General features: G+C 43.4%; 1 protein-coding gene across 1 annotated transcript in view; it reads right to left on the bottom strand.

The window, feature by feature from the left end:
• SOGA3 (SOGA family member 3) overlaps positions 1-10,763 on the bottom strand; it is a 19,876-nt gene extending 9,113 nt beyond the window's left edge. The window contains exons 1-3 of the mRNA XM_015424796.1: positions 9,795-10,763; positions 8,048-8,272; positions 5,596-5,754 (exon numbers count right to left, since the gene is read on the bottom strand). Of these exons, the coding sequence (XP_015280282.1) occupies positions 5,596-5,754; positions 8,048-8,272; positions 9,795-10,763 (1,353 nt within the window). The remainder of the gene's footprint in view (positions 1-5,595; positions 5,755-8,047; positions 8,273-9,794) is intronic.
• Between the last annotated feature and the right edge of the window lie 2,460 nt (positions 10,764-13,223).

The following is a 13,223-nucleotide window of genomic DNA, read 5'->3' as shown; positions in this document are numbered from 1 at the left end:
ACATGTTAATCATTGGCACATCAGTGTATCCGTTATTTCAAATGTATCCATACTGTCCCTCAGTAAAAAGCTTCTGGAATGACTCCTAAATAAAATCCATGCAGGAACACTGAGTAAACATAAGTATTAAAGCACTATAAAGCAACACATGCATGCATTTAACAGCCGCAAATAACCAAAAGCCTGGACGAACAGTTCTTGATTTGGTGTCCAAAACTAGAAAGAACAAGTGCCAGGTAAACATCTGTGGAAAGGCTGTTCATATGTGGGAAAAAAGCCTATCTGATAGTAGGGACACCAAGAACCTCCATAGACTATTTTAGTTTGGGGGAAGGTGGGCATGGAGGGAAGCAGTCCTCTAAGTACTCTGGGACCAAGCTATTTAGAGCTTTAAAAGTCACTTTGAATCATATTTGGAGAAGATGGGTAACCAGTGATTATTATTTTTTTGTACTGGAACACCATGATAGCAGTCACTATAGCCATGTTGCTATATTTTGTACCTACTGAAACTTCCAAACCGTGGGTCCTATACTGCTCTGCTACAATGTGTAGCAAACTACCTTTGTAAGAGGGCACAGTGATTATTCACAGTGATGTGGATACGTTCCACCAGCACCAGGGGCAATACCAGAATAAACCTTAAGATATGCATTTCAGCTTTTCATTGACTGTTTACTTATACAAATATAGGCTGTAAACATCAAGTTTCCTGGTACACTATGGACAGTAAGAACTGCCCCCGGGCTACCAGTCTGGTTTGTTTGTTTTTCTCCCCATTTTCTGGCCTATCTGTAATGACTAATACAAGTGTGTCTGGATAGGCAGACTGATGGAAACTATCATTTGGCATGGCAATAGTTGTGAATATTTACAACGTATAAATGCATAATTAGAATTGCAACTTTACAATCTTCCACAGAAAAATCCTATGTGTATCAAAGAAGATCCCATATAGAATTAAGGGCTTTTTAGCAGACATGTTAATCATTGGCACATCAGTGTATCCGTTATTTCAAATGTATCCATACTGTCCCTCAGTAAAAAGCTTCTGGAATGACTCCTAAATAAAATCCATGCAGGAACACTGAGTAAACATAAGTATTAAAGCACTATAAAGCAACACATGCATGCATTTAACAGCCGCAAATAACCAAAAGCCTGGACGAACAGTTCTTGATTTGGTGTCCAAAACTAGAAAGAACAAGTGCCAGGTAAACATCTGTGGAAAGGCTGTTCATATGTGGGAAAAAAGCCTATCTGATAGTAGGGACACCAAGAACCTCCATAGACTATTTTAGTTTGGGGGAAGGTGGGCATGGAGGGAAGCAGTTCTCTAAGTACTCTGGGACCAAGTTATTTAGAGCTTTAAAAATCATTTTGAATCATTTTTGGAGAAGATGGGTAACCAGTGGGTTGTGTTTGTTTTTTTTAAGTACTGGAACAACATGATAGCAGTTACTATAGCCATGTTGCTGTATTTTGTACCTACTGAAACTTCCAAACCATTTTCCAAAGCAGTTCCAAATCAAGTACCTTGAAGTAATCAAATCTGCATGCAATGAGAGCATGTGGCCAGAACTTGCTTCCCCAAGAAGGGGCATGACTAGCAAAAAAAAGCTTGGGTAAAAGAGCAACAAGCTACATTGGAGACCTGGACCACCATCTGCAGCCACACATATAACAGGTCTCCAAGCCAAGAACTTTGTATTTTTAAGGGGAGTGCAATGCCATCTAGCTCAGGCTAACAATCCCAAGTTAACAATACTGCTGACTAAAAACACCAGAATCTTTTATGGGCTGAGCTGCAGTTTATTGGCTATCATCCGGTCCATCACCATTTCCAGACTTTGTTTCAATAAATTAACTATCACACCTGGATGTCATCAATATATTAATAACACCTCATTCTAGATGATCTCTCCCAGCAGTTTCATGTAGGACCCCACAGCAAAAAGTGGTGCCATGTTCTGATACTTCTCAGTCACATTGGACTGGGAGCACAGTGCCCCTGATCTCCAGTTCAGCCAACTTGATCAGAAGTATTCCATTGCTGATGGTACTTAATTCTGCTGAGTGGTCCAGGAGCATTACTCTGCAACCATATCCCCTTTTTCTCATGGGAGGGATAAGCCCCGTAGCCAGGATTTTGTGGTTTGTGGGGCAAATTTTTTTCTGGTGGGGCTGCCATTATTTTCCATAATGATACACCCCTCTCCCTCCCCTCCTGCAAGATTTAAAGGCAGCCCTATAGCCAGGATTTTGTGGCTTGTGGAGCAATAAAATTTCTGATGGGGTTGGTGGGGCTGCCATTATTTCCCATAATTCTATGCCCCTCTCCATCCCCTCCTGCAAGATTTAAAGGGCTCTTCAGCTGATTGCAGGGAACACTTGGCCCACCAATCAGCTGGAGGGCTCTTTAAATCTTGCAGGAGGGAGGAAGAGGGGCGCACACCAACCCCTGCTTCTTCTCCAAAGCATTTAAAGGATCCTTCCTTTAAGGAAGGGGGCAGAGCCTCCAATAGCCCCACCGTAGCTACGGGCTATGGAGGGATGGTCTTAGAACTGTAACATAAACATTCTACTTTTAAACCCCAGGCTGAGATACAATACACTGTTGCTAATCCAGACAGGAAATTAATATCTGAATGCTCACGGAAACAGACATGTGAACACACATGTTCACTGTGCTTCTCTGCAACTGCTATCTATAAGGATAAGGATTTACTCATTATCAAATTCAGAACAGGGAGTACCTCCCTTAGTACATTTTTTATGCACAAGGAGCATCCCAAGCCTAAGGAATTCAAATACTGAGGTAACTGCAAAGAATGTGCAAAGGAATAGTAAAAATTAGTATGAATTTGTCAAAAGGCTTTGTACACAAAACATATTTTGAAGGTAAAAGGAAAAGCAGAATGTCTCTGTTCTGTTCAAGAAACAAAATTCCCAGTTCAGTTCCTTTTATCCTTGTTCCAAGGTACACAGGGCCATAGCTAGGCAGGGGTGGTGCCCCCTCCTGAATCTGCAATGCCCCACTCACGCACCTACCTGATGCCGCTGCTGCCATGCCTCGTCTGCTCAGGGGTCCCTGGCCATCTCCCTCTGGGGAGCCACAGAGCAGTGCCAGCTGCCCCCTGCACCCTTCCTCCCTCTCTGCCAGCAAAGGAGTTACACCTTCCACAGTGTGCTCGCCCAGAGTGTGGTTTTGTCTGGCTGATGGACTTGAGGCCACAGTGAGGGGCATCCAATGTGGGAGCCACTGGCAGGGGATGTGATGGCTGAGTAGTGCAGAGGGAGGCTGCCTATCCTCCCCACCCAATCCTTCCCTCTGTCCCTCCCTCTGGTGAGGAAGACAAGGCTGTGTTGCACACGCTGAGGCACAGCCAAAGCTGGGCTCTCCGGCGGCCAGGGAAGTGGGCAGCGTGGCATGCCCAGGCGAGTGAAGGCGAGGGCTGCCATTACTTCCCCTGCAGCTGCAAAGCCCCCCCACCAAAAATCATCTACCTATGGGGCTGAGGGTACATCTTACGTTACAGTAAAGCTTTGTTTTTAATTTTCAGTATGTGAAGCAGCTCAAGCATCAGCTTATTATGAAGAGGCTTCCTATATATTGCTACCAAGAGACATGCAGATTGGTCTGTCATTTCTTCAACATCTGATTGCCCCCAAATCCAATATAAAGGGGTGAAGTGATAATAACATAAGCCCAAGAAGCTTCTGTAGACAAGAAGGAAATAAGAGTCAACCTCTGTGTGCCAGTCTAGCACAGCCATAACCCTGAAGAATGAAAAGGATGTAAAAAAAAAATCAGGTGTTCTGCTCTAGCATGAGAAAAGAATGGAAATAACACCAGTCATTGGTCATAATCAGCAGCAGATGCCACAAGCTTTTGTTCATTCTGGTTAGCATGAACTGAGACTGCAAAAACAGACAGATCATTTCCACAAGGCAGATTATTCAAGTATGTCTAAGAGTGTTAAACAAACTCAAAGCCAGCAACAGAACTGGAAAAAGTAAGAAACCGGGACCTGAAAAACACAAACTATCAGGAATTAGTCATTGTCCCGTCCCCCCCCCCCCCATTACAGGATTTTTAAAATGGTAAAAAGTATTCTCATGTAATAAAATACATGAAAGCCACATGCAGACTGTCTTGATTGTAGATATGCTTTTAATTGCATTTGCTCAAAAGTCTATATATATGTGCCAATCAATGCTCCCTTTAAGTTGTGGAGTCTTGTGAGCAAAAATTCTACTTTGTGAGCTACTGGCATTAAAGTTGTGAGTGAGAGATTTGATTGCTGCATAAATAGTTTGCTCTGAAGCCATCCTTCCTGAGCTAAGACAAAATGTGTGAGCCACAGGCTAAAAACCTGTGAGCTAGTTTACACTAACTCAGCTTAGAGGGAATATGTATGCCTGCTAGTGCATAACCCCTGATTTGTCATGGTCCCTTTAAATTTCACTGCATAAAGCAGACACTTTAAGAAAATCCCTGGCATGTAAAAACATGGCAACAACTCTGTGCTGCAATTCTGAACATGTTTTATCTTAGCAGTAAACTAAATGTAGTAAACCAACAAAAAATAAGCAAAAGAGGTGATGCTGTATAAACATCTCCAAAGAAGATGAAGAACTTGAACAATGTTCAGCAGTCTAGATAGTAGGAAATGAAAGTGCAATAAAATTGCTCTTCCCCTTCCCACACTTCTGGTGTAATGAGATAACAAACAAAAAAAAAAACGCTGTAGGGTTCAATGTGCAAGAAACTTCCATAATCAAAACTTGTGCTTTTAAGGTCCAGACAAAGTTTCAGTGGCTGCACTAAAAGCATGAAAAGATCACAACTAGCTTGTGTCTTTCCCACCCTGTGTCAACCATATGCAAAGCCATTGCTGTTTGTCTTCTTTGCTACCTAGGTTAGCCTATGAAGTTATCTGATAGAAGTGGTACAAAGAATCCTGCTTCAGGTCAATGAAGTCGTACAGTGCCTTTCACAGACTGGCCACAATCCACAAATACAGCTTTGGATGTTGCAGCTCAAAAATTAAATATTCTCCCTGCATTTCCACAAGTCTTTGGCTGCAAAAAAGCCCTCTGGACTGGTCTATAATTGTATATTTTGCCAACACTCCATGTGAGAGTAGCTGGTTGGTCTGATTGCTTTGTTTAGCCCCAATTGTTTGGAAAATATGAAAGCAACAAGCAAAGTTTCCTTTTTTTTAAAAAAAGTGTTTTTCATTTCAAAACCAAGTATAATTATGGAACCTCATCTAGGAAACAAGTACATAGTAACAGGCAACCTATGAACCTTTTGATCATTCACAAAGACCAACAATTCACAGTAGAAGGCAAACAGTAATCCATGATATCTGGCAAATTACAGTTTTTCAAATTTATATCCTCCTTCCCAATAAACAAATGGCTTCATCCACTTTAAGACTCTTGTGGTTTAAATCTTCTATTTTGAGAATTCTCAACCTTCCCTTATTAAGCCCACTAATTAGTATTTCAACAATCAAGACATTCATGACAGAATAAGAATTGGTGGTATCATTCAGTTCCCAAAAGTAAATATTGAACGTTATTAACCTCTTTCATCTTGTCAAGTTCATTCTGTAGAGCCTGCTTAGCAATCTCCACTTCTATCAGCTGCTGTCTTAACTTATCATTTTCATCTTCTGTAGTGGTACGTTTTTCTTCCACATTTTCCAACTCATGATGAAGTCTTACTGAAACATCCTTTGCAACCTAAATGAGACAGTTTAGAACCATTAAAATGTTGGGGAGCATCGTTATTATGGCAGTACTGTGTAATTTTAGAAAACTCTTTTCTGCCACAAATACTGAGTTGGTATATATGTCATAAAATAGAACACCTGGAGATCTCCCACTAGTACAATTGATTAAGATTGGTTCACCTGGAGAACACAGCTGCTTTGAAAGGTGGACTCTATGGCATTGTACCCTGCTGAGGTACCTCCTCTTTCCAAACCCCGCCCTCCCCAGGCTCCACCCCCCCAAATCTCCAGGTATTCCCCACTCCAGAGCTGACAACCCTATTCTAAAACTAGTCTCATTCTGACTATACATTCAGTAATTTAGAAAACTGATTATTCTACTGAACTTAAAAGTGGAAACATCATTAGGACCTAAGGGATGGATCCAACCAGGTTTTCTGTTGGTGAGAAAAGAAGAAGGGGGCTACCTCTGACCACCCAAAAAAGACTATGCTGGGGGAATCATGGGACCTGTATGTATAAAAGTCATGCAGGTTAGGGCCTGTGGTAAGGAACAGAAATGAGTAAGAATCGCTGAAAAAGATGTCTGGATCCAAGCCTAAATATGAAGCTCAGTTCATGTGCTTCACCAATGGAGTATTGTGTAGTCAGTGATCACACTACTGAGTTGGCATTTAACCACAGGACTCCCCAATCTTAGACCAAGTGTCCCCTTTTAAAATAATGGACATAATCCAACAGAAAGTTGGAGAAATGTAGGCGTATTACATACTTTTCAATGGGAAAAGGTTTGGTTTGCCATTAACAATACAAATGTATCTCAAATGCGGATCTGGTAACATCCAGATTGATTTAAATTTGATCTACTAAACTATGGCAGAATCAGTCAAGGGCAGATGGTTAATCAGCTAAAAATCTTTTATTAAAAGCAAGCCTTAACATTTATCATGTTCTTTCATCAACAGTGCAGTGCTAAACAGAGCTATACCCTTATAAGCCCATTAACTCCAATAGACCTAGAAGGCTGTAACTGTTTAGGACTGCACTGTATATTTCTCTTAAATATGCTGTAGCCCATCCTAATATTTTAACAACAAAGATATGCCATTGCAAATTGATAAAAGCACATCTCAGATGAACATGGGCTTGGCTTATCTCTTTGTTAAAGGGAAAAATGCTTTTTTGTAAAAGATTTCAATCCTTCTTTTGTACATGTTTTACTGTATCTAGACAGAGGCAGTTACATATTAATGTTGAGCTGGCAATTCTAATACTTAACAAACTGTGTGCAATATTCATCATTGATAACATGCATGGCTACTTAAAATCTAAGCCTCACTGAACTTAACAGAGTTTAAGCCTGTGTGCACAGAACTGCAGTCAAAACGTAGTTCTCCCTAGTTACAGCTCAAAGGAAAAACAGTTGGCTGGAAACAACCAAGAAACCCATTATTTACCAGAAAGCAGCAATAGTGTATGAGTCACTCACTCCTTATTGGAAATTCAGTGTTCTCTGAAGTACTGATACGATAGAATGGATATTGGGTGGGAAATGTCAGCATCACTACAGTCTGTCTCACATAGTCATATATGATAGACACAAAGTATGTTGGATATCTGTTCTAAAGAAATTGAAACAAACGAGTGGGAAGGAATATCACACATCATGTTGGAGGCCTACATATTCCTGCATGGTGATTAGTCTGTCATATTGGCATTCTCCTTGCATACTGGAGCATGCAGAGGAATGTGAGCAGTTCAGCAAAATCAATAAAAGAATGAGCTGCTATCTGGAAGGTCTCCAGACAGTTCAAAATTTACTTCTGCCACAACTTTAGAAGGAGACCTGAGGCAAGCCCCTCACCATATCTGCAATATGAGGATAATAACAACAATAACAATAATAGCAATAATAGCAATAATAGCAATAATAGCAATAATAACAATAACTTGCCTTACAGGGCTGTTGTAAGAATCACAAGAGAACATATGTGATGCACTTCAACTACTGAAAGTACTGTGTAACGACAAAGAAGCATTCAATGCTAAGTGTGTCTCTATATTCCTTTGTTCATACATGAAAAGATTAGTTCAATGGCAAAGCAGGAGAATTTGAAGAAATTGAAGATCCTTATTATCAAATTCCTGCTTACAAATGCACAGGAGAAACTAGGCCTCAAGCAACCTTGGCTTTCCATGAAACGGTTCACACTTTAGCTGATGCCCAAAAGGCTACAGTTCTTTTGTAGACCCCCCCTCCCTCTACCTTCTCAACAATTGGCCAACTTCTAGACCTGCTGTACCTTCAAGTCCTGTTCCAAGCTACGCAGAAGTTCTCCATCAATCTCCCCAGTTTGTGCATAGCGGAGCCTCTTTCGCTCTGCTTTACGAAGACGATATTGAAGGATCCTGCAATTTTTGTTAGCCCTCTCCAACTCATGGCGCATTTCCTGAAGCTGGCAGGCATCCTCTTCAAAGAAGCTGTCCCTCATCTCATCCATCTCAGTCCTCATTTCATCTATTTCATTCTGGCATTCATTCAAAAAGAACAGACAAATGCACCATATTACATAAATTCACTTCAACTCCATTGGACAAAGAGCAACCTATACATAATTTTTAGGTAGCTATCCATGTATGTCTTCATGTCCACTGAAAATCTCTAATATGGCCACATGGATACCAGGAGTCAATCAATGAAAAAATCATAGGAAAGGGATAAAGGCGCAGTGTGATGTGGTGGTCAGTTTGTCAATCTGGGAAACCTAGGATCAAATCTTCTCTCTGCCAAGGAGGTTTGCTGGGTGACCTTGGGCCAAACGCACACACACACTCAGCCTAAACGACCTCAAATTGTTGTTATGAAGATAAAATGGAGGAGAGGAGAATCCTGTGAGCCACTCTGTATACCCACTGGGGACAAAGGTGGGGCATAAATGAAATAGCTTAATAAATACTCCACTGTAATTAGAAAAGGGAAGTGCATAGTGTCTCCACCATTTTCAGTTTACATTGTTAGTTCTACATGGGGACATAATGTGTGTTGAATCTTCCCATTCAACATCACTAAATAGTTAACTGAATGATGATACAAAAGTCTTGACTCTTTCACTGTTAATGTTCATGTAAGTATAGATGTACAGATCTAGATCACAACCCCTTTCCTCACAGGCAAAACAAGCTGGAGGAAGAAAACACTATGATGTGACTATAATTTTGTATTCATTATATTTTAATTACTTTTAACAGATTAGAACAATGAATGAAAAAATGCACAAATCCATCTAGAAGGGTGCTGTCTAGTGCTGTCATCTGATTAAAATCATAGAATTTTAACTGACTGAAATCATGAATTTTAAATGAATTAAGTCTGCATAAATTTACATATGAAAAATCCATTATTTTGAAGAAAAATGCAAACCTTTGTTGATTTAGGGGAAGCAGGGATATGCTTCAGAAAGTGCCACAGAGAAGATGCATTCCCTCCCATGTGAGAGTGAAAGAAGAATGCATCTTCTGAGATGGCACCTGTCATGAAGCTTATTTTAAACAAATAACTAACTTTTAAAAATGTTTCCCAATTAATGAGGGATGGTTTTTTTAAGACTATCAAAAGGTTTTTAATGTTTAAAAGTTGAAGCCCTAGCTGCTTGGTATATTAGTGGAGGGACTCTCTCCCCTCCCCCCATCATGGAACTGGTAACCATTATTTTCCATATAATATCTAGAAGGCACGACTATTCTAGCAACATTTCCTAGTAGTCCAAATAATTCAAGGAATGGGGTCTCACTTTCAGAGGAATAATGGCCTCCCTCCCACCCCTGCATCTTTTCATAATGGTGACAAGCGAATAGGATGCTTGAACGAGGATGGTGAGGAAGAATAATCATCTTTTGTTTCGCTTAGGTCCTCTTCTAGGGAGACGTTTCCTTAACAGAATAGCCTTCCCCTCTCCCCTCCTCTTCCTCCGGGAGAGCATAAAGGACTCGCCAACCCCGCCCCTGGCTGAACCACACCCGCGGCATTCTTCCCACTCCCCTCCTTCTCACCTTAAGGGTCTCGTTCTCCTCCCGCAGCTTCTCCACCTCCTCTTGGAGCTCCTGCTGTTGCCGATGATTCAGGCTCGAGGCGCCTTCCGGAGCTCCGTTGCGGCCATTGCCTTCTTCGGCCCCAACCGGCGCCATTGGAGAAAGGCTCGAGGATGAGGGGGAGGCGCGCTGGGGCTGCTCGGCCGCCGACGGGCCGCCGTTGTTCTGGTTACTGCCTTTGCTTTGCATCTGGGCCGCCGCCAGCCCCTTCCTGAGGTGGAATTGGATGAGCTCACTTTGCAGGCATCCTTCCTTCCAGTAGCCGCCGCCGCCGCCGCCGCCCCCCGCCAGGGCCCGGCCCTTCCCTGCGCCACAAGAAGATGGAGGAGCCGGGGCCGCCTCCCCCCCGCCCTTTTGCAGAGGCCTCCCCGCTTTCCCCCGGCCCCAGCTCTTGGGCGGCGGCGGCTGAGGAGGCGCGCCTTCCCTTTCCCCCTCGCCTCCAGTCGGAGGCTGCTGCGAGTCGCCGGCTCCGGACGCCGAGTCTTTCGCCGGCGCCTCCCGCTTGTCCGCGGAGGGCCCTGCGTTTCTTCTCGGGAGCCCTCCCGCCAACGCCAAGGGCGAGGCGACTTGCGCTTCAGCACCACCCCCGGCCTGGACAGCTCCCAGCGGCACGGCGCTCCTTAGCGGCGGCGGCGGCGCCTGCGGGGGCGGCTTGTCCCCTCCCACTCCTCCTCCGCCCCCTTTAGCCCGGCTGGGTTTCTGCCCCGGCGGCGGCGGCGGCTGGCGGGCGGAGGTTGCTTTGGAGGCAGCAACTGCAGCCGCCGCTGTGGAGCGGGCAGAGTTGGCAGCTGGGGAGGGCTGGCGGACGGGAGAATCCCTGGGTCTGCCCGGAGAGGATGCTCGCTGCTGTTGCTTGCTTCGGCTGCTTCCCTCTGGATGCAAGCGAGGCGAGGCTGTAGCAGCAGCGCCCCCGATAGGTGGCTGACTCATGGTGGCTGCTATCTCCGGGGAGTCGCAGAAAGGTCCAGTCCTCCCAGGATCATCTTCGGCTTACTCGTGATTTTCTCCTTGAGCTGGCTAGAGAGGCACACAGAACGCTTGTGAGGGACCAGCAGCACAAAGCAAGCCTGTTTCTTTCACAATGGGAACAATAAGCCTACAAGAGAGAGGGCGGAGTTCGAAACTGTTCTGGGAGGCTTGTCTGTATGCCACCGCACTGTGCTCTTCCAATACACAGACGTTACCTGGAGACTTGGCCTAAAAGCACTGTGGCACAAGCAGAGCTTTGCAGAAGCAGTTTTTCTAGCTGAAGCCAAAACCTGATCTCATCCTCTGCCACCACTAAAGAAATCTGGCCAGCAGCCAACTTAATTTTTGTTTCCCTGCATGTTTGCCAGAAGCAGCAAAATACTGGCAGTCTGGGTCTTTCTCACAGGGTAGTTTTTCTAATGTGAACGTTCTAATTCCAAACGCTGAGGCTATTTGCCCTAAGCAGTTCCTCTTGCCATCTCACTGGTTCTGTAGGTCAGTGCTGGTGAATCCACACAGCAGTTTTAGCTGAGGAAATCCAAGGTCCATCCATGATGTCTTCTCCTACATAGTCCCCTACCAGTCTGCCCCCCCATCCAGTGGCATATATAGGATCTACCCAGTAATTCCACCAATTCTCATCTAGTACCAAATGAGAGAGTGTGGGAAGCTGCCCTATAAATGTGTATTGGACCATTTCGGTATATCTTTTAATGTCCGCTCAGTCATAAGCAGTTGATCTTGGGAATCTCACACTTTCATTGTACAGTCATGAGAGCTAATTAGAGATGAACCATTGAAACAGCAGGTGACACTTTGGACTTAAGCCCTTAGCCCTCATCCTCATCTATAAGGGTGCTGTTTTTGTTCACTTAAAGAAGAGGCCTGTAGGTGTTGCTTAAGATATTCTGTACAGTGCAACTGGACAACAATAATTTTGAAAATGATCTGTGTACAGGATGCAATTTTACTACTGAAGAGTACAATAATTTTGAAAATGATCTGAGTGTACAGGATGCAATTTTACTACTGAAGCCAAGCAAGTCTGGTCCTGTAATGTGAGACTGCATATGAAACCATATCAAAGATGCTCCTCAAAGAAAGAGTCACATAAGTGGAATAAATAAACAATATAGTGCTAGAATTCAAAAGAAGCTCTCACAATGTAAGAAGAAAAACAAGTTCTGAATCAGAACTTGGGGGGTCATATAAACATACAAATAAGTTGCCTGTCTTGAATGGAAGCCTGTGCATCCCCTTCCCCCACCTAATCCCAATGGTTAAAGAGTAGAACAAGGACGGATTTCCAATCTCCCCCTTCTGCACTCAGTGCAGGCTTGTTAATTAAGTGTGATTCTCAATATTTTAGGGGGGACAAAGGGATGATAGATATTCAGGACTTGATTAAATAATCCTATGAAAATGGCTTAAGAACATAACAAGAGTCCTTCTGGATCAGACCAATAGTCCATCTAGTCCACCATCCTGTCTCACACAGTGGCCAGCCAGTTCCTCTGGACAGCCAATAAGAGGGCATAGAGTCTGAGGCCTTCCCATGATGTTGCCTCCTGGCTCCAAGATTCAAAGGATTAGTGCCTCTGAATATGGAGGTTCCCCTCAATCACCATGGCTAGTAGTTGTTGATAGTCTTATCCTCCATGAATCCATCTAATCCCCCTCATCACTACATCCTCTGGCAGCAAATTCCACATTTTAATCACTCTCTGTGTAACATAATATTTCCTTTTTTCCATCATGAACCTACTACCCATCAGCTTCATTGGATGCTCTCAAGTTCTAGTATTTTGGGAGAGGGAGAAAATTTCTTTTTGTCAACTCTCTCCCTCCCATGCATAGTTTTATAAACCTCTATCAAATTCCCCCTCCTTAGTCGACTCTTTTCTAAACTGTAAAGTCCCTTTCCTCAGGGAAGATGCTCCAACTCCCTAATCATCTTGGTTGCCCTCCTCTGTAGTTTTCCCAGCTCTGCAATGTCCTTTTTGAGATAAAGTGACCAGAACTGTACACAGTATTCAAAATGTTGCCACACCACAGATCTATACAGGGGCATTACAATATTGGCTGTTTTATTCTCAATCTCTTTCTAATTAATCCTTAATACAGAGTTTTCTTTTCTTTTTACCCCTGCAGCACTGGGTTGACACTTTCATTGAGCTATCCACTATGACTCCAAAATCTTTTCCCCTCTCAGTCTCAGCAAGTTGAGACCCCATTAGTCTATACTTGAGCAAGTTGAGACCCCATTAGCCTATACTTGAAGTTGGGATTTTTTGTCCCAGTGTGCATCACTTTACACTTACCGACACTGAACTTCATTTCCCACACTGTTGCCCACTCACCCAGTTTGTGGAGGTCCTCTTGGAGCTCTTCATAATCAGCCTTGTTTTTCACCACCCTGGA

Source organism: Gekko japonicus, unplaced genomic scaffold (assembly GCF_001447785.1).
Source record: "Gekko japonicus isolate JY-2015 unplaced genomic scaffold, Gekko_japonicus_V1.1 scaffold907, whole genome shotgun sequence".
NCBI lineage: Eukaryota > Metazoa > Chordata > Lepidosauria > Squamata > Gekkonidae > Gekko > Gekko japonicus.
This window is presented reverse-complemented; position numbering and strand designations above follow the sequence as displayed.